Source organism: Neophocaena asiaeorientalis, unplaced genomic scaffold (genome assembly GCF_003031525.2).
Source record: "Neophocaena asiaeorientalis asiaeorientalis breed wild unplaced genomic scaffold, Neophocaena_asiaeorientalis_V1.1 scaffold174, whole genome shotgun sequence".
NCBI lineage: Eukaryota > Metazoa > Chordata > Mammalia > Artiodactyla > Phocoenidae > Neophocaena > Neophocaena asiaeorientalis.
The window spans coordinates 4,688,919-4,716,191 of NW_020174922.1; the positions used below are offsets into that span (position 1 = coordinate 4,688,919).

Below are 27,273 nucleotides of genomic sequence, written 5' to 3' on the forward strand. Positions count from 1 at the left end.
TCTACTTCTAAAACTCTTTAGGCATATGTTGGGGTATCCCAGTTAAAACCTACATGTCTTAACGGTGGCTTCATATTTTTCATCTCATTGTTTTTCTATGCAGTATTCTGGATAAATCCATCATTACTATCCTCCTGTTTACTAATTCTCTTCTTGCGTCTATTTTGAGCTTAACCCATTTAATTGTGTTTTGATTCGTTGATCATAATTTTTATTTTCAAAGTTTTTTTTTTTTCAAAGTTTTTTTTTTTTTTGGTGGTATGCGGGCCTCTCACTGTTGTGGCCTCTCACTGTTGTGGCCTCTCCCGTTGCGGAGCACAGGCTCCGGATGCACAGGCTCAGCGGCCCTGGCTTACGGGCCTAGCTGCTCCGCGGCATGTGGGATCTTCCCGGACCGGGGCACGAACCCGTGTCCCCTGCATCGGCAGGCGGACTCTCAACCACTGCGCCACCAGGGAAGCCCTCAAAGTTTTTTTTTTTGAATGAAGTTCTATTTTAAAAAAAATTATTCATTTTATTTTTGGCTGCATTGGGTCTTCGTTGTTGAGGGCTTTCTCTAGTTGTGGCGAGCTGGGGCTACTCTTCATTGTGGTACACTGGCTTCTCATTGCGGTGGCTTCTCGTTGCGGAGTACAGGCTCTAGGCATGTGCACTTCAGTAATTGTGGCACGCAGGCTCAGTAGTTGTGGCACACAGACTCAGTAGTTGTGGCTTGCGGGCTCTAGAGCACAGGCGCAGTAGTTGTGGTGCACAAGCTTAGTTGCTCTGCGGCATGTGGGATCTTCCTGGACCAGGACTCGAATCTGTGTCCCCTGCATTGGCAGGCAGATTCTTAACCACTGCGCCACCAGGGAAGTCCCGTATTTTCAAGGTTTCTAACAGATTGTTTAGATCTACTTGTTTTTGTTTTATTTCATGTTTTTGTTTATAATTCTAGTCATTATTTTATGTCTTTAAAGATACTTATTTAAAAATCTTTTTCAGAGTGTTCTAATGTTTTCATTTTGTCTAGAATGATTGCTTCACATTATTGCATTAGTGTGTGCATGTTTTGTGTTTGTGTGTAGAGCATGTTTTTTCTTAATGTGTTTTGGATTTTTTGTCTGTGGTCACATCTTGTGTGAGAGGGTTGCTGTTATGGTTCGCATCCTCCTCTTTCCCCACCACTCCTCCTTTTCTAATGCTTTTTTCTCTAGAAATTTTGTTATTGTCACTAAATTGTCACCCTCACTGCAACCCCCCATCCTGAAATAGGTTTTATATTGGTAGTTTGGGGCTCTTAGCCAACAGTACAACAGAGGATTTACTATACTTAGTATATGAGCTGTGGGGTGCTTTGGCTCAGCCTGTGATTGGATGCTGTATCTATAAACTTTTGCCTTTATAGACTTTCATGTAAGCCTTAATTCCAGGCAAGGATGGGCAGAAGTTTTTTCAGCCTTCTTTCAGGTGATGGGAATTCCACTCCAGTCTCTGGTTTAAAACAATGGGCCTGGCTATGCTTCTACTTATTGAGCAGGACATGTTTATTCCCTGTTGTCTCTAGGAGCTAGCCTCCTTTCCACATTAGCCTGCATCTGGATCTGGACAGCAGACAACATCTTCATCCCCATTCATAGCATTGTACTTCTGTTTAGTTTGTGATCCTCAGATGTGACTGTGTCTACTTAATTTTTTGTGCTTTATGTTTTTCTATTAATACTGTAATTTAGAGAATATAGAAGAGCCTCAAAATGTGAACTTACTATGCTAACTTATTGGAAGTCTAATTTTAAAAATTTTAATGTATTATTATGCCATCTGCATCTATCTCCTTTAGTGGTGTGCTTCTTTTGTTTTTTTAATTGAAATATACTTGACAGATAATATTATATTAGTTTCAGGTGGACTACATCGTGATTTAACATTTATATACATTATGGGATGATCATGATAAGTCTAGTAATCAACTGTCCCCATGCAAAATTATTACACTCTTATTTATCCTATTCTTTATCCTGTATGTTGCATCCCTGTGGTTTATTTATTTTATAACTGGAGGTTTGTACCTCTTAATCCAATTCACCTATTTGCCTCCCCTCCTTCTCTGGCAACTACCCATTTATTCTCTGTATCTGTGAGTCTTCTTCTGTCTTGTTCTGTTTGTGTTTTTTTTTTCCTTCTTTTTTTCAGATGTTACATATAAGTGAATTCATATGGTATTTGTCTTTCTCTGTCTGACTTATTTCATTTAGCATAATTCCACCTAGATCCATTCATGTTGTTGCAAATGGCAAGGTTTCATATTATTATACCTAAGAAATATGCCATTGTGTATATATACCACATCTTTATCCATTCATCTACTGATGGGCACTTAGGTTGCTTCCATACCTTGGCTATTGTAAATAATGCTACAATGATCATTAGTATGCTTATACCTTTTTGAACTAGTGTTTTTGTTTTCTTTGGGTAAATACCCAGAAGTGAAATTGCTGGATCATTATGGCAGTTCTATTTTAAACTTTTTTAATTTTTTGAGGAACCTCCATCCTGTTTTTCATAGTGGCTGCACCAGTTTACATCCCCACCAGCAGTGCACATCCTCACCAATACTTGCTATTTGTTGTCTTTTTGATGATTGCCATTCTGACAGGTGTGAGGTGGTACGTCATTGTGGTTTTAATTTGCATTTACCTTATGATTAGCAATGTTGAGCATCTTTTCATGTGTCTGTTAGTCACCTACATGTCTTCTTAGAAAAATGTCTATTCAGGTCATCTGCCTATTTTTTATCATTTTTTGTTTTTGTTTTTTTCTTTCTGGTGTTCAGTTGTATGAATTCTTTGTATATTTTGGATATTAACCCCTTATCATCAGATATACTGTTTGTAAATATCTTCTTCTATTTAGTATGCTTCCTTTTTGTTTTGTTGATTGTTTCCTTCATTGTGCAAAAGTGTTTGAGTTTGATGTAGTCCCATTTTTTAATTTTGCTTTTGTTTGCCTTGCCTGAGGAGGCAGATCCAAAAAAATATGCTGTGACTGATGTCAGAGAACATAGTGCCTAGGTTTTCTTCTAGCAGTTTTATGGTTTCAGGTCTTTTATTTAAGTCTTTAATCCATTTTGAGATTTTTTTTTACGGTGTGATAAAGTGGTCCAGTTAGATTTTTTTTCCTTTTTTTTTTGCATGTAGCTGTCCAGTTTTTCCAATACCATTTATTGAAGAGGTTGACTTTTCCCCATTGCATATTCTTTCCTCATTTGTTATAGATTAATTGACCACATAAACGTGGGTTTACTTTTGGGTTCTATTCTGTTCCATTGGTCTATGTGTCTGTTTTTGTGCCAGTACCATACTGTTTTGATTACTCTAGCTTTGTATTATGGTTTGAAATCAGAGAGTGTGATACCTTCAGCTTTGTTCTTCTTTCTCTAGATTGCTATGGCTATTCAGGGTTGTTTTGTGTTTCCATACAAATTGTAGAATTATTTGTTCTAGTTTTGTGAAAAGTGCCATTGGTATTTTGATAGGTATTACATTGTAGATTGCCTTGGGTAGTATGGTCATTTTAACAACATTGATTCTTCCAGTCCAAGAACATGGTGGTATATCTTTTCATCTATTTGGGTCACCTTAAATTTCTTTCATCAGTGTCTTTATAGTTTTCCTAGTATGAGTTTTCTACCTTTGGTTAGATTTATTCCTAGGTATTTTATTCTTTTTGATGCAATTGTAAATGGGATTTTTTCTTAATTTCCCTTTCTGATAGTTACTTGTTAGTGTATAGAAATACAACTGATTTCTGTATGTTGATTTTGTATCCTGTAACTTTATTGAATTCATTTATTAGTTCTAAGTTTTTTTTGTAACTTCTTTAGGATTTTCTATAGTATTATGCCATCTGCAAACAGTGGCGGTTTTACTTTTTCCTTTCCAATTTGGATTTGTTTTATTTATTTTTCTAGTCTGATTGCTGTGGCTAAGACTTCTAATACTATTTTGAATGAAGTGCTGAGAGTAGGCATCCTTGTCTTGTTTCTGGTCTTAGAGGAAATGCTTTCAACTCTTTACCTTTGAGTATTATGTTGGCTGTGGGTTTGTCATATATGGCCTTTAATATGTTGAGGTAAGTTTCCTCTATTTCCACATTCTGGAGAGTTTTTATTGTAAATAGGTGTTGAATTTTGTCAAAAGCTTTTTCTGCATCTACTGAGATGATCATATGATTTTTATTCTTCAGTTTGTTAAGGTGGTGTATCACATCGATTTTTGGGTATTGAACCATCCTTGCATCCCTGGGATAAATCCCACTTGATCATGGTGTGTGATCCTTTTAATGTATTGTTGAATTTGGTTTGCTAATATTTTGTTGAGGATTTTCAACAAAAAATCCTCTAATTTTCTTTTTTTGTCTTTGTCTGGTTTTGGTATCAGGGTGATCCTGGCCTTGTGGAATGAGTTTGGAAGCATTCCTCCCTCTGCAGTTTTTTGGAATAGTTTGAAAAGCCTATGTGTTAACTCTGCTTTAAATATTTGGTAGAATCCACCTGTAAAGCTGCCTGGGCCTCGACTTTTGTTTGTGGGGAGTCTTTTGATTACTGATTGAATTCCATTACTGTTAATTGGTCTGTTTATGTTTTCTGTTTCTTCTTGATTGTCTTAGGAGTCTGTATATTTCTGGGAATTTGTCTCCTTCTTTTAGGTTGTCCATTTTATTGGCATATAATTGTCCACAGTAACCTTTATGATCCTTTGTATTTTTATGGTGCTGGTCTTAACTTCTCCTTTCCCATTTCTGATTTTATTTATTTGGGCCATTTCTCTTTTTTTCTTAATGAGTCAGTTTTGGATGGAATGTTCTATATATATTGATTAATTACATCTGGTCTAACGTGTCATTTAAGGCCAGTGTTTCTTTATTGATTTCTGTCTATATGATCTGTCCATTGATATTAGTGCTGTGTTAAAATCCCTTACTGTTATTGTGTTACTGTCAGTTTCTCCCTTTATGTTTCTTAATATTTTCTTTATGTATTTAGGTGCTGTTATGCTTTGTGCATGTATATTTACAATTATTATATCTTCTTGTTGGGTTGATCCCTTGATCATTATGTAATTTCCTTCCTTGTCTCTTGTTGCAGTCTTTAAAGTCTATTTTGTCTGATATAAGTATTGCTACCCCAGCTTTGTTTCTGTTTTCATTTGAATGGAATTCCTTTCTCCATCCCCTCACTTTTAGTCTGTATCTACATCTGAAGTGAGTCTTGTAGGCAGCATAGATATAGAACTTATTTTGTGTCCATTCAGCCACTATTTGTCTTTTGATTGGAGCATTTAGTCCATTTACATTTAAAGTAATTATTTAATAGCTATGTATTTATTGCCATTTTGTTACTTGTTTGGGGATTGTTTTTGTAGGTCTTTTTTGTTCATTCTCTTCTTGTTCTTTTGTTTGCTCTCTTCCCTTATGATTTGATGACAATCTTTAATGTTATGTTTGGGTTCCTTTCCCTTTTTTGTTTGTATATTTGGTATATGTTTTTGATTTGTGTTTACCATGAGGTTCATATATAACAACCTATATATATGTGATTAATTGAAGTTGGTGATCTCTTTAAGTTCAATACAGTCTAACAACCCTACATTTTTACTCCACCCATCCCCACATTTAATGTTTTTGATGTCATGTTTTACTTCTTTTTGTATCCTTTACATATTATAATAATTACTTAGTATGGATATAGATGATTTTACTATTTATGTCTTTTAACCTTCCTACTAGCTTTATCAGTGACTGATGTACTACCTTTACTGTATATTTATCTTCACCAGTGAGATTTTTCTTTCATAATTTTCATATTTCTAGTTGTGGCCTTTTTTTCTGCTTATGGAAGTTCCTTTAACTTTTCTTGAAAAGCCATTTTAGTGGTGCTGAACTCTTTTAGCTTTTGCTTGTCTGTAAAACTCTATCTTTCCTTCAAATCTGAATGATAGCCTTGCCAGGTAGAGTATTCTTGGTTGTAGACTTTTTCCTTTCATCACTTTGAATATATTGTATAACTCTCTTCTGGCCTGCAGAGTTTCTGCTGAAAAGTCAGCTGATAGCCTATGTTAGTTCCCATGTACTTAACAGGTTGCTTTTCTCTTGCTGCTTGTAAGAGTCTTTTATTTTAATTTTTGCCATTTTAATTATGATGTGTCTTGGTGTAGACCTCTTTGGGTTCATCTTTTTGGGGAGTCTCTGTTTCCTGGCCTTGGATGTCTGTTTCATTCCCCAGGTTAAGGAATTTTTCTGGTATTATTTCTTCAAATAAGTTCCCTGCTACTTTGTCTCTCTCTTCTCCTCTGCCACCCCTATATGCAAATGTCAGTATGCTTGATGTTGTTCTAAAGGTCTCTTAAACTATTTTCCTTTTAAAAAATTCTTTTTTTCTTTTCTGCTTGGGAGAGTTCTACTACTCTGTCTTCCAGGTGCTGATCCTTTCCTCTGTATCATCTGATCTACTGTTGATTTCTTCTACTGTATCTTTTATTTCAGTTATTGTATTTTTCAGCTCTTGTTTGGTTTTTCTTTATATTTTTAAACTCCTGTTGGAATTTCCACTGTGTTCATCCAGTTTTCTCCCTAGTTCATTGAACCTCTTTTTGATCATTACTGAACTCTTTTTCAGGTAGATTGTTTATCTCCACTTTGTTTAGTTCTTTTTTTTCTGAGGTTTTGTGTTATTTATTTGTTTGGAATATATTTCTCTGTTTCCTCATTTTGCCCTATTCTCTATGTTTATTTCTGTATGTTAGGTCAGTCAGTTACATTTCCCAATTTGGACAAGTAGCCTTATGTAGGAGACACTCCATGGGGTCCAGTAGCACACTCCCCTCTCATCACCAGAGCTTTGTGCTCTAGGGGTTCTCCTTATGTTGGCAGCATGTACCCTTCTGTTGTGGTGGGGCCAACTACTGTGGATATATTGTTAGGCAGAGCTGGCCCCTGGCCCAACTGGCTGTGAGGCTGTGCCTCATGCAGTGGCTGTAGGCCTGCTGGAGAAAAAGGTAGGTTTTCTGTGTCATTGGCTGTATGCCCAGGGGAGCCTGGGGCTGGGTCCTTGCATAGCTGTCTGTGCAGCCTGGGGTGATTTACAGCTGGTGCTAGCCCACAGGTGGGTGCCAAGTCCCCTGGTGCTAGTAGGGTAGAGGGAGGATTCCAAAATGGTACTTGCCAGTGCTGGTGTTATTGCAGTAGAACAAGTCCCCCAAAATGGCTGCCACCAGCATCTCTGTCCCCCAGGGGGTCTCAGTTGCCTCTTGCCTCTCCAGGAGGCTCTCCAAGACCAGCAAGTGGATCTGATCCAGACTCTTTTCATACCGCTGCCTCTGCACTGGAACTTGGATTATGTGAGATTTTGTGCATGCTTTTTAAAGGTGGAATCTCTGTTTCCTGTAGCTTCCAGCTCTCCTGAACATGAGCCCCACTGGTTTTCAAAGCCAGATGTTCTGTGGTATCATCATCTTGGTGTAGGATATCTGGGCTGGAGAGCTTGACATGACACTCAGATCCCTTGCTCTTTGGAGAAGACCTCTAAAATTGTGATTATCCTCCCAGTTGGGGGCCACCAATCCTGGAGTGTGGATCCTGACTATATTGTGTCTCCACCCTTCCTAACCATCTTATTGTGGTTTCTTCATGTCTTTATTTGTGGAGTATCTTTTCTGCTAGTCTTCAGTTTACTCTCATAAATAGTTGCTTCATAAGTAGTTGTAATTTTCATGTTGTCCAGGGAGGGAGGTGAGTTCAGGGTCTTCCTACTCTGCCATCTTGGTCACCAGCAGTGGTATGCTTTTATGATTGGTGTCTCTTAATTCTAATATCCCCTGTGCCTTCTAAACTCCTTTGCTTCATCTCACTCTTTCTTAAATAAGGGTTCTTTCTTTCTTCCTACCTGTATACTTCGTGATTCATGAGTGATTTAGGTACAGATTTCATTTATTTTACCTATTTTTAAAGTTTAAAAATATATATAACTGAACACCCAATACAGTTCTCCCCCATTTATTTATTTATTTATTGGCCACACCCCACGGCATGTGGGATGTTAGTTACCCGACCAGGGATTGAACCTGTGTGCACTGCATTGGAAGTGCAGAGTCTTAACCACTGGACCGCCAGGGAAGTCCCCCCCCATTTATTTAATGTTGGTTATTAGTAAGTCTTTAGTTTTCTCTCTTTTGAGGCTTTTACTTAAAAAATGATAACTATTTTATTCTTAACATAATTGCATATATAAAGCGTTTACATTAACAAGAGCATATTGACATATTCAGTAATTATTTTAAATTTATGATATAGTGGCTGTTATAATCAAGATTAAATGTGTTTTAATATGTTTTGTAATACATCTAAATATAGAAACTAAACTTTTTTTTAGTATGAAGTTGTCTTAGTTGTCAGCAGTTGTAAGTTGTTGTCACTTGCCATATGGTTTCTGATGAATTCTGAAAGGGCTGTCAACTTCTGATAATTTAATTTTCTATATTTTAATGTGATACTCATTATCAGGATGTGAAAATTTAAAGAATTGGCTACCAATTATGACTAATAAAATTTTAATATATATATTTTTTGTTTCTAGAGAAAAACAGAAATCTGAAGCAAAAGACAGAAAAGTTTTAGAAATTCTGCAAGTCAAGGATGCTAAAATAGAAGAATTGGAACAGGTTGGTGTTACAACAGAAAATACTAAATTTATAATATTTGTTCCAGGTAGTAGGTCTTTAAAAATATTAAAAAATTTTTTTGCAATAATGTTCATAAAGAATATCAGGGTCTTTATGTCAAGCTATTACTATAGTCAGGTTACTATAGTACTTTAGTCAGTTTTTCTTTGTTTTCTGAATTAATAGACTATGTTATATATACAATAAAACTCTTAAGATGATATTGTAATTTTATAGTAGTAACTGTCAATCACTTTTTGTTGAAATCTGCTTTTTTTTTTTTTAGCAATTATCATTCACTTCTGAAACTTAGAAATTTTAAAACGGTTTAATTTGTAGAAAAGACTTAACAACTGGGATGATTCTATTTGATCTTTTGAAAACTTGCATTTTCAAATTATGCAATTCTATAATTGTAATTATACAATTATATATAACTATATATTTTAAATAATATGTAATTATATACTCAGTATATTATCACTACAAAAATTCATGTTGTCATTGCTTCCAGGAATAATCTTCAAGGTATTAACATCTTAAAAATAAAGGTGAAAGAAATTTAAGAATGGCCTATATCATGATATAATATTTAAATTCATTTTATACCCAGTAGCTCTTTATAGGCTAAATTATCTGTATTTTCTAGATTAAATGAAGGTTCTTTCTGGCACCTATGCTCTTCCGACTTCTTACTCTATTTTCCTTCCTAGCCAATTAAACAATCATGAGAACTTTCATCTAAGGTTGGTTATTGTTATTAAGTTGTTTTATTAAAGGACTAAAAATGGAAGTTAATGTAGGTAAAAGATTAAATAATTTGTTCATTCTCTACATCCATATAAACTTGTTCTAAAATTGAATATAGATTCCTATATGACATATAAATTTGAAATTTATACCTTTTCCAGCATTGTATTTTCCTTATGAAAATGTCATAATTGGTGCTATAGTGATAAAATTTTAAAAATAACTTTTTAGTTTATTTTGGGAAAAAACAGTTGTATTTGCCACTCGAATATAAAACAATATCCAAATGAATTTTAATATAGATAATTATTGCCATATGCCTCGTATATTAATTAGGCTAGTCTAAGCTGCCTAATAAATACAATGTTAAGACTTGGAAGTGGCAGACATCATTTGTACCAGCATTTCATTGAGAAAAGCCAGTCATGGCCACCGCAAGATTCAGGGGATTTGGGAAAATGTAGATCCAGGCTGAGCAATGTCTTCCTTAGTCACAGGTCTGTTCTGTGGAGGAGAATGGATTTTGGCACTCTTTTTGATATCCTTTGGCATTAAGTTTGCAATGCTTTAGGGAATGCTTAGTTTACCAGGTCTAGATAGTAATAGCATAACATTATAAAAAATGTTGACTTTCTTAAATGACAATATATTTTTCTTTTGTCTTTGCTAAATTCTTTTTCTACTTCCTTTTCCTTGGGTAGATATTATTTCACTATTTACTTTTTGAGTAGAATCGTTTAGCTCATAAAATATTAAATGCCCATGAGAGAAATTATTTGTTTTTTAGGCACCTAATTTGTTTTCTAGGGCCTTTAATTTCTTAGCCTAAACCATGTATACTTTTGTACAATAATGGTTGTCACTTTCTACAGGGTATATTTTCAGTTTAATTCAACAAATTGCTGTATTAAATGTAGACATTATCTTGTGATGGTACTGTGGAAAATTCAGAGTTAAATTTCTTGCCTTTAATGATTTCTAAGTCTCTATGAGCAGTAGGGTGGGGATAAAAGTGAGGTGCAAGTAACCATATTCTGCTACATTAGATTAAGGTTCTGTGAGGGTGGGGACCCTTTTATACCCAACATCTAATATTTACCATATTGCCTGATTTATAATAGATGCTCTTTGAATATTTTTAAATGTGTGACTTAAATTGAATAAAACCAATGTATTTTAAGTGCCATGAGAGAATCACAAGCAGAGTGCTATAAAGATTCAAAGGAAGGAGAGATTAAATTCTGTGGAGAGGTCTTAAGGTATTCAAATGGTTTTAATAGGTAGAGATTATAGGAGGATTTGTCCATGGTGAACATCAGGCAAAATTCTTGAAGGTGGGAGTGTAGAGTATGTTTGGGTGATACTGAAATTTATAGTTTGTTTCATAGATAATATGTAGCAGTGTAGGCTAAGATGAATATTATATTGGACCTGTATTAAGGAAAGGCCTTTATTGCTCGAATGAAGTAGTTGGACTTACAGGCCAAAGGAATCTATCTAAGCTTTTCATTCACTTAAGTTAATTAATCTGTAATCTCTGAAAATAAAACTGATAATCCAGTATACAATTAGAAAAAGAAAAGCAGAAAGTAGAATGATCTGTAAGAAGATTATTTCATAGTATAAGAGTAATAACATGAACCTGAACTATTAGTTTTGCAAGAATTAAAGATATATAAATTAGAACCATAAGGAACCGACAGTAATTTGAAAGTGACTCTTAGGTTTTCAGCCTGGAGTATCCAGGAGAGCAGTGGTGTTGTTGTCAGAAAGAGGGTTATTATAAAGAGGTACAACTTACTGTGAGGATGACTTCTGAGCTTCTTTTAGACAATTTGTGTTTTAGTTATTGGTGGGAATTCCATTTAGAGATTTTTAAGCAAACCATTGAAAGCATGGATCCAATCCTTGGGAAGGAGTTTTCTCCTTGATATATAGATATATAATGTTATAGTTAGAGGGAAGACTTTAAACGGAATTCTAAGAACTAGATATTTGCTGATATTATTAATGGGTGAGAGGAAGAACAAGTTTCGGTTAAAGAGATAAAAAGACTGTTCAGAGAAGTAGAAAGAGAGAAGTATAATATCATATGTCGTGAATTGAGAGAGGACAGTTTCAAGAAACAAAAGGTGGTTAATGTAAAATGTTACAAAATTCATGGGGTTTGTGAAAAAATATTAAATTCAACAATCACGAAGTTTTTAGTGATTTTAGAAAGCAACACAAGTGGAATGGTATATGACATTTTAAGAGATCACTGAATTCTTAGAAAGTAGTGGAAACAAATGAGGAAATTTAACAGTGCAGAGAAAGAAATTTTTGCATTTAAAAAATGTTAGGCAAAATATTTGAAAGTAGTGGAGAAGGAAATTAAAATACACAATACAAGGAGACTTAATTTAGTTAACAGAATTCTAGTTGAAGGTGGAGACCATGAGATCAAGAAGATAACAAGATTTAATACATTTTTTCTAATTTTTTCATCTTTAGTCATTCAGATTATATCTTAATTTTCTTCTTAAACTATTCTCTTTCCTCCAGCATTCTTTCAGTTAAATTTGTTATATATTTGTTCATCCTTTAACATTGCATATTTAGATGAATCTCTTGTACATACTATTTGGTTGAACTTTGTGTCTTGACTCAACATTTACGTCTTTACCTTTTTAAAGATAAGTTTATTCCATCTGCGTAAGATCTGATATACTTATTTGATCTATGTTCTCTGATTGACCTTATGCTTTCTGCTTTAGTATTTTCTTTGTCTTTTTAAAATTTGCCACATATCTGTCTTCTCTTCATTTGTGTGTGTGTGTATATGTGCATGCACTCTTACGTTGATAATTTGGAAGGTTTAGGGTCTGTATCAGTTCTTCTTGTGATTAAATTTATTATTTTATATATAATATTTAACACTATACTTTTTAAAATTGAAGTATAGTTGATTTACAATCTTATGTTAGCTTAAGGTATATAGCAAAGTGATTCAGTTATATATATGTGTGTATACATATATGTATATATATTCTTTTTCAGATTATTTTCCACTATAGGTTATTACAAGATATTGAATATAGTTCCCTGTGCTATACAGCAGGTCTTTGTTGTTTATCTTCTTTATATATAGTGGTGTGTAGCTGTTAATCCCAAACTCCTAATTTATCCAGCCCTCCCTTTTCCCTTTGGTAACAATGTTTGCTTTCTATGTCTGTGAGTCTGTTTCTGTGTTGCAAATAAGTTCATTTGTGTCATTCTTTTGGATTCCACATATAAGTGATATCATGTGATACTTGTCTTTGAACACTATACATCTTGATGCTAACATATTCTTAAAAATATGGATAGTATCTCTCAACGCATACTGTAAAAAGAAAATGAGAAAATTAGCAAATTTTTACTTATTCATCCTTTCTCCTCCATTTTGAAGTGAACTTAAAGAGAGTAATTGGAGGACGTAATTTCCTGTTCTTAGCATTGTTGGTTGTATTTTTTTTATATTGTCAAGATTTCCAGTGTTTATGTTTCATAACCATTTTCTCTATTATTTTCTATTATAAATTCTTCAGGAAAATATCTTGTGGTACATTGGTTTTTCTCCTGCTGTATAACAAATTAAAGCCTTAAAAGAATGTACACATTTATTAAATTGCTGTGGGTCAGGAGTCTGGGCATAGTTTAGGTGGGTCCTCTGTTCATTATCTCGATTGTAATTGAGTTTTCGATTGGGTTATGTTTTCATCTGGAGGCTTAATTTGGGAAGAATCTCCTTCTAAGCTTATTCAGGTCCTTGGCAGAATCCAAGTCCTTGCAATTTTAAGACCGAAGTCCTAAACAGGAACAAAGTCTGTAATAGGATTCTCCAGAGAAACAGAACTAATTGTGTGTGTGTGTGTGTGTGTGTGTGTGTGTGTGTGTGTGTTTAGATAGATAGATAAATAAAGATATGAGAGAGAGACAGAGAGAGACTGAGAAGTTGATTTTAAGGCATTGTTTCATGTATTGATAGTTGTGGGCTGGCAAATCTAAATTCTGCATAACAAACTGGAGACCCAGGGAAGAGTTGATATTGCAGCTGAACCCAAAAGCATTCTGGAGGCAAATTCCTTCCCCCTCAGAGGATTAGTTCTTTTTTTTAAGGTCTTAAATTGGTTGTATGAGACCCATTCACATTATGGAGGCGTTACCTGCTTTACTCAAAGTCTACTGATTTAAATGTTAATCACATCTACAAAACACTTTCACAGCAACATCTAGATTGGTGTTTGATTAAAAACTGGTTATTTGGGCTTCCCTGGTGGTGCAGTGGTTGAGAGTCCGCCTGCCGATGCAGGGGACACAGGTTCGTGCCCTGGTCCAGGAAGATCCCACATGTCATGGAGCGGCTAGGCCCGTGAGCCATGGCCGCTGAGCCTGCGCGTCCGGAGCCTATGCTCCGCAACGGGAGAGGCCACGACAGTGAGAGGCCTGTGTATTGCAAAAAAACCCAAAAAACAAAAAACAACTGGTTATCATGGGGAGAGTGGTTTAACCAAGTTGACACATAAAATTAACCAAATGGGTAAAATGTACTGAGAGAAAGGTCTTTAGTGTGAGGTTTTATGTTTATCTGCTAGGGGTTAGGCTGTGTTTACTGTTTGTTTAGCAAAGGCTAACGTTTGCTTTGGTGTCCTTTTTATTTGGGTTTCTTTTTTTAACATCTTTATTGGGGTATAATTGCTTTACAATGGTGTGTTAGTTTCTGCTTTATAACAAAGTGAATCAGTTATACATATACATATGTTTCCATATCTCTTCCCTCTTGCGTCTCCCTCCCTCCCACCTTCCCTATCCCACCCCTCCGGGCAGTCACAAAGTACTGAGCTGATCTCCCTGTGCTATGCGGCTGCTTCCCACTAGCTGTCTACCTTACGTTTGGTAGTGTATATATGTCCATGCCTCTCTCTCGCTTTGTCACAGCTCACCCTTCCCCCTCCCCATATCCTCAAGTCTGTTCTCTAGTAGGTCTGTGTCTTCATTCCTGTCTTACTCCTAGGTTCTTCATGACATTTCTTTTTCTTAAATTGCATATATATATGTTAGCATATGGTATTTGTCTTTCTCTTTCTGACTTACTTCACTCTGTATGACAGACTCTAGGTCTATCCACCTCATTACAAATAGCTCAATTTCGTTTCTTTTTATGGCTTAGTAATACTGCATTGTATATATGTGCCACATCTTCTTTATCCATTCATCTGATGATGGGCACTTAGGTTGTTTCCATCTCCGGGCTATTGTAAAGAGAGCTGCAGTGAACATTTTGGTACGTGACTCTTTTTGAATTGTGGTTTTCTCAGGGTATATGCCCAGTAGTGGGATTGCTGGGTCATATGGTAGTTCTATTTTTAGTTTTTTAAGGAACCTCCATACTGTTCTCCATAGTGTCTGTACCAATCACATTCCCACCAGCAGTGCAAGAGTGTTCCCTTTTCTCCACACCTTCTCCAGCATTTATTGTTTCTAGATTTTTTGATGATGGCCATTCTGACTGGCGTGAGATGATATCTCATTGTAGTTTTGATTTGCATTTCTCTAATGATTAATGATGTTGAGCATTCTTTCATGTGTTTGTTGGCAGTCTGTATATCTTCTTTGGAGAAATGTCTATTTAGGTCTTCTGCCCATTTTTGGATTGGGTTGTTTGTTTTTTTGTTATTGAGCTTCACAAACTGCTTGTAAATTTTGGAAATTAATCCTTTGTCAGTTGCTTCATTTGCAAATAATTTGTCCATTTCTTCCAGGTTGTCCATTTTATTGGCATATAGTTGCTTGTAGTAATCTCTCATGATCTTTTGTATTTCTGCAGTGCCCGTTGTTACTTCTCCTTTTTCATTTCTAATTCTATTGATTTGAGTCTTCTCCCTTTTTTTCTCAATGAGTCTGGCTGTTTATCTATTTTGTTTTCTTGAGAGACTTCTTAGATATCATCTGAAACACAAAGTTCTTTCAGTTGTATTACCTTTTTATTATACCAAAGCCCTATTGATGAAACCTATTGTGAGGTGTCTGGGGACGGGAAGTATTTCATAGTCTTATGTTTAGGTCTCAGTCTTCTAGTGAGCTTGTGCCCCTAGGCTCTGACCTTCACAAGTGCTTCTCAGTTTTTTCTCCCTTAGGAAAGATTGGAAGGCTAGAGGGTTTTGGAGTTGGGTTTTTACATCCTGGGGGTTGGTTATTCTCTGGTAAAATCCCAGCAGGCTTTGGTAAAATAATTTCTCTTGAGGAGAGGCCTTGTTAAGAAATATATACTTTGGAGAAATTTTATTTTAATTTATTTTTAAATTAGTTTTTATTGGAGCATAGTTGCTTTACAATGTTGTGTTAGTTTCTACTGTACAGCAAAATAAATCAGCTGTACTTATACATATATCCCCTCTTTTTTGGATTTCCTTCCCATTTAGGTTACTGCAGTGCATAAAGTAGAGTTCCCTGTGTGATACAGTATGTTCTCATTAGTTATCAGTTCTACACATAGTATCAATTGTGTATATATGTCAATCTGAATCTCCCAGTTCCTCCCACCCCTACCCTTTCCTCCTTGGTATCCATACATTTGTTCTCTACGTCTCTGTCTCTCTTTCAACTTTGCAAATAAGATAATCTGTGACATTTTTCTAGATTCCACATGTATGTCTTAATGTACGATATTTGTTTTTCTCTTAATGACTTTCTTCACTCTATATGATGCTCTCTAGGTCCAACCATGTCTCTGCAAATGACCCAGTTTTGTTCCTTTTTATGGCTGAGTAATATTCCATGGTATATATATGTACCACATCTTCTTTATCCAGTCCTCTGTTGATAGACATTTAGGTTGCTTCCATGTCCTGGCTTTTGTAAACAGTGCTGTAATGAACATTGGGGTGCATGTGTCTTTTTGAATTATGATTTTCTCAGGGTATATGCCCAGTAGTGGGATTGCTGCGTCGTATGGTAGTTCTAGTTTTACTTTTCTGAGGAACCTCCATACTGTTCTCCATAGTGGCTGTATCAGTTTACATTTCTACTAAGAGTGCATGAAGGTTCCCTTTTCTCCACACCCTCTCCAGCATTTACTGTTTGTAGATTTTTTGATGATGGCCATCCTGACTGGTGTGAGGTGATACCTCATTGTAGTTTTGATATGCATTTCTCTAATAATTAGTGATGTTGAGCATCTTTTCATGTGTCTGTTGGCCATATGTATGTCTTCTTTGGAGAAATGTCTATTTGGGTCTTCCATCCATTTTTTTGATTGGGCTTTTTCTTTTTTTGATATTGAGCTCCATGAGCTGCATGTGTAGTTTGGAGATTAATCCTTTGTCAGTTGCTTCCTTTGCAAGTATTTTCTCCCATTCTGAGGGTTGTCTTTTCATCTTGTTTATGGTTTCCTTTGCTGTGCAAAAGCTTTTAAGTTTCATTAGGTCCCATTTGTTTATTTTTGTTTTTATTTCCATTACTCTAGGAGGTGGGTCAAAAAAGATCTTCCTATGATTTATGTCACAGAGTTTTCTGCCTTTGTTTTCCTCTGAGAGTTTTATAGTGTCCAGTCTTATATTTAGGTCTTTAATCCATTTTGAGTTTTTTTTCTTTTGTAGGGTGTTAGGAAGTGTTCTAATTTCATTCTTTTACATGTAGCTGTCCAGTTTTCTTAGCATCACTTATTGAAGAGACTGTCTTTTCTCCATTGTGTATCCTTGCCTCCTTTGTCATAGACTAGTTGACCATAGGTGCGTGGGTTTAATCTCTGGGCTTTCTATCCTGTTCCATTGATCTATATTTCTGTTTTTGTGCCAGTACCATGTTGTCTTGATTACTGTAGCTTTGTGTATAGTCTGATGTCAGGGAACCTGATTCCTCCACCTCTGTTTTTCTTTCTCAAGATCGATTTGGCTCTTTGGGGTCTTTGTGTTTCCATAAAAATTGTAAAATTTTTTGTTCTAGTTCTGTGAAAAATGCCAGTGGTAGTTTGATAGGGATTGCATTGAATCTGTAGGTTGCTTTTGGTAGTATAGTCATTTTCACAATGTTGATTCTTCCAATCCAAGAACATGGTATATCTCTCCATCTGTTTGTATCATCTTTAATTTCTTTCATCAGTGTCTTATAGTTTTCTGCCTACAGGTCTTTTGTCTCCCTAGGTAGGTTTATTCCTAGATTTTTTATTCTTTTTGTTGCAATGGTAAATGGGAGTGTTTCCTTAATTTCTCTTTCAGATTTTTCATCATTAGTGTATAGGAATGCAAGAGATTTCTGTGCATTAATCTTTATCCTGCAACCTTACCAAATTCATGGATTAGTTCTAGTAGTTTTCTGGTGAAATCTTTAGTATTTTCTATGTATAGTGTCATGTCATTGGCAAACAGTGACAGTTTTACTTCTCATTTTCTGGTTTGTATTCCTTTTATTTCTTTGTCTTCTCTCATTGCCATGGCTGAGACTTCCAAAACTATGTTGAATAAATAGTGGTGAGAGTGGGCACCCTTGTCCTTTTCCTGCTCTTAGAGAAAATGTTTTCAGTTTTTCACCATTGAGAATAATGTTGGGTGTGGGTTTGTCGTATATGACCTTTATTATGTTGAGGTAGGTTCCCTCTATGCCCACTTTCTGGAGAGTTTTTTTTATCATAAATGTGTGTTGAATTTTGTCAGAAGCCTTTTCACCATCTGTTGAGATGGTCATATGGTTTTTGTTCTTCTTCATTTGTTAATATGGTGTATCACATTGATTTGTGTTTATTGAAGAATCCTTGCATCCCTGGGATAAACACCACTTGATCATGGTGTTTGATCATTTTTATGTGTTGTTGGATTCATTTTGCTAGTATTTCATTGAGGATTTTTGTGTCTATGTTCATCAGTGATATTGGCCTACAGTTATCTTTTTGTGATATCTTTGTCTGGTTTTGCTATCAGGGTGATGGTGGCCTTGTAGAATGAGTTTGGGAGTGTTCTACCCTCTGCAATTTTTGCAAGAGTTTGGGAAGAATAGGTGTTAGCTCTTCTCTAAATGTTTGATAGAATTCGCCTGTGAAGCCTTCTGGTTCTGGAGTTCTGTTGGTTGGAAGATTTTAAATCACAGTTTCAATTTCATTACTTGTGATTTGTCTGTTTATGTTTTCTATTTCTTCCTGGCTCAGTCCTGGGAGGTTGTCCTTTTCTAAGAATTTGTCCATTTTTTCCATGTTGTCCATTCTATTGGCATATAGTTGCTTGTAGTAGTCTCTTATGATCCTTTGTATTTCTGCGGTGTCAGCTGTAGCTTCTCCTTTTTCATTTCTAATTTTATTGATTTGAGTCCTCTCCCTTTTTTCTTGTGGAATCTGGCTAAAGGTTTATGAATTTTGTTTACTTTTCAGAGAACCAGCTTTTAGTTTTATTGATTTTTGCTATTGTTTTCTTCCTTTCTATTTCATTTTTTTCTGCTATGGTATTTATGATTTCTTTCATCCTACTAACTTTGGGTTTTGTTTGTTCTTCTTTCTCTAGTTGCTCTAGATGTAAGGTTAGGTTGTTTATTTGAGATTTTTCTTGTTTCTTGAGGTAAGATTGTATTGCTATAAACTTCCATCCTAGAAGTGCTTTTGCTCCATCCCATAAGTCTTGGGTTGTCATGTTTTTGTTGTCATTTGTTTCTTGTTATTTTCTGATTTTCTCTTTAATTTATTCAGTGATCTCTTGGTTATTTAGTTGCATATTGTTTAGCCTCCATGTGTTTATGGTTTTTACATTTTTTCCCCTGTAATTGATTTCTGATCTCATAGTGTTATGGTTGGAAAAGATGCTTGATACGATTTCAGTTTTCTTAAATTTACTGAGACTTGATTTATGACCCAAGATGTGATCTCTCCTGGAGAATGTTTTGTGTGCACTTGAGAAGAAAGTGTATTCTGCTGCTTTTGGATGGGATGTACTATAAATGTCAGTTAAGTCTATCTGGTCTAATGTGTCATTTAAGTCTTGTGTTTCCTTATTAATTTTCTGTCTCGCTGATCTATCCATTGGTGTAAGTGAAGTGTTAACGTCCCCCACTATTATTGTGTTACTGTCAAATTCCTCTTTTATGGCTGTTAGCATTTACCTTATGTATCGAGGTACTCCTAAGTTGGGTGCATAAATATTTACAATTCTTATATCTTCTTCTTGGATTGATCCCTTGATCACTATGTAGTGTCCTTCCTTTTCTCTTGTAATAGTCTTTATTTTAAAGTCTCTCTTCGGGCTTCCCTGGTGGTCCAGTGGTAGAGAATCCACCTTCCAATGCAGGGGATGCAGGTTTAATCCCTGGTTGGGGAACTAGGATCCCGCATGCTGTGGGGTAACTAAGCCTGCGTGCTTTAACTATTGAGCTTGGACGCCTCAACTGCAGAGCCTGTGTGCCACAAGTACAGAGCCCACGTGCCCTGGAGCCCATGTACCACAGCTAGAGAGAAGTCTGCGTGCCACAACTAGAAAGAAGCCTGCATGCTGCAATGAAGAGCGCGTGTACTGCAACTAAATATACTGCATGCTGCAACGAAGATCTTGCCTGCTGCAAGTAATACCCGGCACAGCCAAAAAAAAAATAATAATAATAATAATAATAAAGTCTGTCTTGTGTGGTATGAGTATTGCTACTCCAGCTTTCTTTTGATTCCCAGTTGCATGGATATCTTTTTCCATCCCCTTACTTTCAGCCTGTATGTGTCCCTAGGTCTGAAGTGGGTCTCTTGTAGACAGCATATACACGGGTCTTGTTATTGTGTCCATTCAGCCAGTCTTTGTCTTTTGGTTGGAGCATTTAATCCATTTACATTCAAGGTAATTATCAATATGTATGTACATTCAATACATGTTCGATGTATTGTTCGATGTACATCGATATGTATGTTTGATGTACATCGATATGTATGTTCCTATTACCATTTTCTTAATTGTTTTGTTTTTGTAGGTCTTTTTCTTCTCTTGTGTTTCCTGCCTAGAGAGTTCCTTTAGCATTTGTTGTAGAGCTGGTTTGGTGGTGCTGAATTCTCTTAGCTTTTGCTTGTCTGTAAAGCTTTTGATTTCTCCATTGAATCTGGATCAGATCCATGCTGGGTAGAGTAGTAGTCTTGGTTGTAGGTTTTTCCCTTTCATCACTTTAAATATGTCCTGCCACTCCTTTTTGACTGCAGTGTTTCTGCTGAAAAATGAGCTGATAACCTTATGGGGATTCCCTTGTAGTTTATTTGTTGCTTTTCCGTTGCCGCTTTTAATATTTTTTCTTCCTATTTAATTTTTTTAGCTTGATAACATGTGTCTTGGCATGTTTTTCCTTGGATTTATCCTGTATGGGACTCTCTGTGCTTCCTGGACTTGGGTGGCTATTTCCTTTCCCATGTTAGGGAAGTTCTTGAGTATAATCTGTTAAGATATTTTCTTAGGCCCTTTCCCTTTCTCTTCTTCTTCTTCTGGGATGCCTATAATTCGAATATTGGTGCATTTCATGTCCCAGAGGTCTCTGAGACTGTCCTCATTTCTTTTCATTCTTTTTTCTTTATTCTGCTCTGCATCAGTTATTTCTACCATTCTGTCTTACAGGTCACTTATCTGTTCTTCTGCCTCAGTTTTTCTGCTATTGATTCCTTCTAGGGTATTTTTCATTTCAGTTATTGTGCTATTCATTACTGATTGTTTGTTCTTTGGTTCTTCTAGGTCCTTGTTAAATATTTCTTTTATCTTCTTGATCCATGCCTCCATTGTGTTTCCGAGATCTTGGATCATCTTTACTATCATTACTCTGAATTATTTCTCGGGTAGATTACCTATTTCCTCTTCATCTGTTTGGTCTTGTGGGATTTTACCTTGCTCCTTCATCTGCAGCATATTTCTCTGTCATCTCATTTTGTCTAACCTGCTTTGTTTATGGTCTCCTTTCTGTGGGCTGCAGGGTTGTGGTTCCTCTTGCTTCTGTGGTCTGCCCTGTGGTGAGTGATGTTGGTCCAGGGGCTTGTGTAGGTGTCCTGGTGGGAGGGACTGGTGCTTATGCTCTGGTGGGTGGATCTGAGTGTTTTGCCTCTAATGGCAGACCTGTATCAGGTCATGTGTTTTGGGGAGTCTGTGAGCTTAGTATGACTTTAAGCAACCTGTCTGTGGACGGGTGGGGCTGTGTTCATGTCTTGCTGGTTGTTTGGTGTGAGGTGTCCAGCATTGGAGCCTGCAGGCAGTTGGGTGGAGCCAGGTCTTGGTGTTGATATGGATACCTCCAGCAAAGCGCACTCCAATTAGTATTCTCTGGTCCTGGGAATTCTCTGGTGGTCCAGCATGCTGGACTCTGTGCTCACACCATGGAGGCCCAGGCCTGACCCCTGGCCGGGGAACCAAGACCTTGGAAGCTTCACAGTGTGACCAGAGAAATAAGAAGAAAAGGGAAAGAAAAAAACCCGAAAAGTAAAGAAAACTAACAGAGGAATAAAGCCTAAGACAAATAGCAAAAACAAAAGCAAACGAACAGCAACAACAACAACACAGCACACACACAGAAAAAAAATAAGAGAACAAACAAACAAAAGAATTCAAAAATGAGAGAAATCAATATGGACTAAAGTAATAACAAAATATGAAAAATAAAACAGAAAGGAAGCAAACAAAAAAGTGAAGAAAACATAAAATATATACATGAAAGCATTAAAAATAAAATAAAACAAAAATCAAAGAACCAAAACCAGAGGAAAACCCCCAAACAACCAAAAAGTAAAATAAAAATAGAAAAATTAAAAATATATATATTAAAAAAGTAAGAATAAAAGATAAAAAATAATTAAAGCAACAATATCAACAACTGAACAGAATGAAACAAACAATAAAAGCATAACAGTAATAAATATATTTTCTTGGGGCATCCTCTCTCAGTGTCCTTGCTCCCACAGTGAGCCATAGCCAATCCCCGCCTCCCAGGGAGGCCTTCCAATACCTCTGCATAGGTCTCTACACCTGCTGTGGGCACTGTGGGGTCAGCTCAGAGTCTGATCTGGCCTGACTCTCAGGTGTACTTGCCCTCAAAGTCCACTGCTGTGAAGGCTATACTGAACTCAATTGTTGGAACACTCATCTATTCAGGTGTCTCACAGATGCAAGATTTACCAACCCGATCTTGGGGATTTAATCTGCAGCTTCTGCAACTGCATGGAAAGATTTCCGTTCCTCTTCCTTAGTTGCACTGTCCCTGGGGCTCAGCTTCGGTTTTGATCCCTTCTCTGCATGTGCGCCACCTTCCTTCCTTGCCCAGGCAAGAGGGAGTGGAAGCAGCAGCTGATTGGGTCACACTTATTCAGGCCAGGGAGGGGTACGGCGGCTACAGTTGGGGGGGTGGCCACAATTGGGGTGTGTGTGAGTTACCTGCGGCAGCCGGGACCAGCAGGCGGTTGCAGCAGACTGTGGCGCGCTGGCTCTGGTGGGAGTCCCCCTCCCAGTACCCGTGGATGCAGGAGCTGGCGTGTGAGGGTGGTGGCTGCCTTGCCCTGCCCCCATGCACCACTCAGCAGTGGCACTTCACCTTCCAGGCAGACCACGCTTCCTCTAGGGGCATTCCTGGCTGTGCTTCCCTCATTCCTGTCCCCTCTGCTGTGCCCGGGGAGGCAGAAGCCGGCTGCAAAGGTGTTGTAATGGTGGCCCCACCCTTTGCACACCACTCAAGAGTGACGCCTTGCTTCTATGGTGTCTGGAACTTTTCCCACAAACTCTCCTGGTTGTAGAGCTCCTTACTCCTGTCCCTTCAGGCTGTCTTTTTGTAGCCAACAGCTGTCCCCTCCCTGGGTCCTCACTCCAAACCCCATTTTCCAGCACCCAGACCTTGTTTGCAATAGGTGACTCATGACTCAGGCTGAAATGCACAGAGCTGTGGTGTAGACCATGTGTGCAGTTCTTACTTTGTCCTGCCTTCCACTGACCAATGGCTGCATTCTCCTTTGATTCCCCCGAAGGTCCTTTTCTTTCCCAGCTGATTTCCCCACCACGAGGGAGTTAGAATTTCTGAGTTGCAGGGACCTCTCCTCACCTTCAGCTTCCCGCCAGGGGTGCTAGTCCCATTTTTGATTCCTCTTTTCTTTTTTTTTCTTTCTTTAATCTTACCCAGTTGTGAGGGGATTTTTCTTGTCCTTTTAGGTTCCAAAGTCTTCTGCTAATGTTCAGCAGGTGCTCTATGAGAATTGTTCTACTTGTAGATGTATTCTTGATGTACTTGCGAGGAGCAACGAATTCTACATCCTCCTATTCTGCCATCTTGACTCCTCCCTGCTAGGGCATATTTTTAAATGTCTGTGTTCCCTCTCCTCCCACAGAAAGCAGGAAGGGACTTTTCTCTGATCTTCACAGTGACAATCCGATCGTGCTCCTGTGTGTAGAATTCACGAAATTATGGGAACTCCTCTAGACTGGGCCCTCCCAGACATTTAAACTCTCAAATATGTCCACACTGATCCTCCAGTAATTTGTTAATTGCAAATTTGATTTTCCTACCCTGTTACTGGTTTCCATGGAGTTTCCTTTCTTCTGGGTTTTTGCTCTGCTAAATTGTCATTCTCTGTATCTGCCTGTCTCTCTAGTTTTGGGAACAGCAATTTGCCCTGTGACCTCAGTTCTCTGATGACTCTAGGAAGAGGTGTTGATTTTCAGTTTGCTCAGCTTTTTTCATGTTGTGTGAAAAGGAGAGACAACTTCCAAGTTCCTACATCCTGGATTGGAAGCCAGAAGTCCTTCCATTATGTTTTTGTTTTTCCACTGAGTAATGTTCAATAGCCATTACTTTTCTAAACTTGTAGTCTGTGGAATAGAGTAACAGTTAAGAATGATGATTCCTTTAGTTTATTTAAACCTTAACTATGTTTCTAGTCAAACTACTAGAAAGTCACACACAGATTTTTTTTAAACTAGTTGCAGGAAACCTTTCATAGAACAATCTAATAATATAACATATTTTATTGATAATAGTGTAAAAATTGCCATATATCTTCTTTTGGTAAGACTATGCTTTACCTTTGTTGCTGTTAGTTATAAAGTAAATCTTGTAATAAATTTCTCCTTTAAGTATTATATTAGATAACATGACTCTGCTAATAACCGAGTGTATTGTATTCAATTAGATGATTTTTTTAAACATTATATTTCTCTTTTTCCTTACCTTCTAGGAAGCTCATAGATAAGTTTTGGTTCTTATTTACATTTAATTTCTCACCCCTTCCCCTTTCTCCATTTACCATTGTTTTAGTTGTTGTGGTTTCATTACTTTTCTGTTTTTTTATTAAAATTTTTATGTGCATTTGAAAGTAGGTTATATAAATAATATATTAACTATGCTCAAGTATTGCCTCCTACAGTTTTAGGTCTTCTGTGCCACTGCTGCCACACCCCACTTTTTTTCAAAAATGCTTCATATTCACGATCATTTTCTTCTTACTCTGTAGACTTCTTTTGAATTATTCATTTCATGGCTTATCCATAATAAATTATTTGTTTCAGACATACTTCCTCTTGTCACTCTTTATGCTTTATGGTTCCTCTGAGTTCTATTTGCTATTTTAATATTAACTCAAGGCAGACCATTAAGAATGTACTCTGCTGTATCCAGAAAAGTTTGTTTGAAAAGGTTTCATGAAGCTAAATTTAGGACTTAGAGGGTATTATGCTTAGTGAAGTAAGTCAGAGAAAGACAAATAATATATGATATCACTTACATGTGGAATCTGAACAATAAAACAAACTAGTGAATATAACAAAAAAGAGACAGACTCACATAGAACAAACTAGTGGTTACCAGTGGGGAGAGGAAAAGGGGAAGGGACAAGATAGGTGTAGGGGATTAAGAGGTACAAACTACTATGTATAATGTAAATAAGCTAAAAGGATATATTGTACAGCACAGGGAATATAGCCATTTTGAATAATAACTATAAATGGAATATAACTTCTAAAAATTGTGAATCATGTTATATACCTGAAACTTATATAATATATTATAAATCAACTATACCTCAGTAAAAAAGAAAACAAAATAAATGAATTGTAACTATATATACCTGTGCTTTCATTATAGAAACTAGATCATTGAGAGTATATTTTATCAGGAAAATGTTTGGAGTTATACAAAATTTAACAGATCTTTGAGAGTTTATCAGTCCTCTTCCATTGGGAGTACATCTTTGTATAACTTATTACTTTAATGATTATAATATATAATACCAATTATTAAACTAATTATCAAAATTTGATAGTTTTGGTTAACTAAGTTCCCACTGTATTTTGTGTTTTTATTTAGAAATTAAGTCTATATTTGTCCTGTGGATTACTAAATTCACTCAAATGCCAACATTTTAATATATTAAATAATTTTCATGAAAGGGCTTGCTATTGGTGTCATTTATATTGTCAAGTTAAGTTTAGTTCACATTATTGGGCAAACCCTTCTGAACCTTAAATCATTTGATCTAGTGTCGCACCTTCCTGATAGTCTCCAGAACAGGTGAGGATGCTCAATTTTTGTCAGTTCCCCTTTGAAAGGATAGGCCTGTAGGTATTTCAGTCTTAGTGTTCATATGATTGAATTTATCATTCAGTGTCAGTCTCATTCATAAACATTTACTATAATCTAGTTTGAGAGATAGTATGTGTACATAGATAATCAGTAAGACTAGGTAATTTGTTATGTGTCAAATGAATAATGTAGGCAATACAGAAATTTAGAAATAGCAGAAATTACTGTGATAGCTGGGGAAAGCTTCATTGAGGAGGTAGAAATTGAATATTGAAGGAGGCTGAGACTTAGATGAGAAAGGAAAAATAGGCTGTGAATTGTGGATGGGTCATGTTTATGCATCTGTTTTTATGCTGTTTGATTGATGTCAAACACATTTTGATATGCCTTAATAATTAAAATAGGAAATAAAAATTAAAACTAATATGAGGTACCATTTATATCTCATTTGTAAAAACTTACCAAGCTTGAGCGTCATGTTGGTGCACATGTGGAGCTATGAGAACTCTTGAAGTGCATATAGCCTATGAACTAGTAATGCCACCTCTTAATATAAATAATCAAAGGCAATGTTTTATTACTGTGATCCCCACACTGAAAAAAATACATTTTACTTCATGACCCAGTATACACAGAGATGAAATAAAAGTTTCATACATACACTACTATATATAAAATAGATAACTGATAAGGATCTACTGTATAGCACAGGGAGCTGTACTTAATGCTCTATAATGGCATATATGGAGAAGGAGTACAAAAAAGAGTGGATATATGTATGTGTATAACTGATTCACTTTACTGTGCAGCAGAAACTTACACAACATTATAAATCAACTATACTCCAATAAAAATTTTAAAAAATAATGTAGTTTTACTATATATAATAAAGGTAAAATATAACAAAGCATATATCAAGTATGAATTTAATAATGTTTAAATAAAATAGAAATTCTAAATTAAACACTGCAAAAACATTTAAGAGCTACTAGTTTCAAATATTGGTTGAAAAAATGAGTGGGTTGACAAAAGTTGAGTAAGTTTAGTAAAGAGTTAATATCAGGACATGGATGTCTGTTTTAGCATGTTGGTTCGAGATGGCAGCAGATAATTCAGATGGAGGTATTTTAGAGAAAACTGGAAATGTGGGATTGGTGATTGGGAAAGAGTCAGGGCTGGTTTATGGATTGGGTAGTCTTTCAGACAGAGATGAGATCAGAAGCCAAGAGAGTGGGTAAATTTTCTGAGGGAAAAGCTGTAAAGATTTGAAAAGAGGGAAACTAAGAATTGAGTCATGGATACATCCTCCAATTAGATATCA

At 36.3% G+C, this 27,273-nt stretch overlaps 1 protein-coding gene across 3 annotated transcripts in view; it reads left to right on the forward strand.

The window, feature by feature from the left end:
• CNTLN (centlein) overlaps positions 1–27,273 on the forward strand; it is a 323,167-nt gene that overhangs the window by 73,911 nt on the left and 221,983 nt on the right. For all 3 annotated transcript variants that reach the window (XM_024760487.1, XM_024760489.1, XM_024760488.1), the window contains exon 3: positions 8,612–8,696. In XM_024760487.1, coding sequence (XP_024616255.1) covers positions 8,612–8,696 — 85 coding nt within the window. The remainder of the gene's footprint in view (positions 1–8,611; positions 8,697–27,273) is intronic.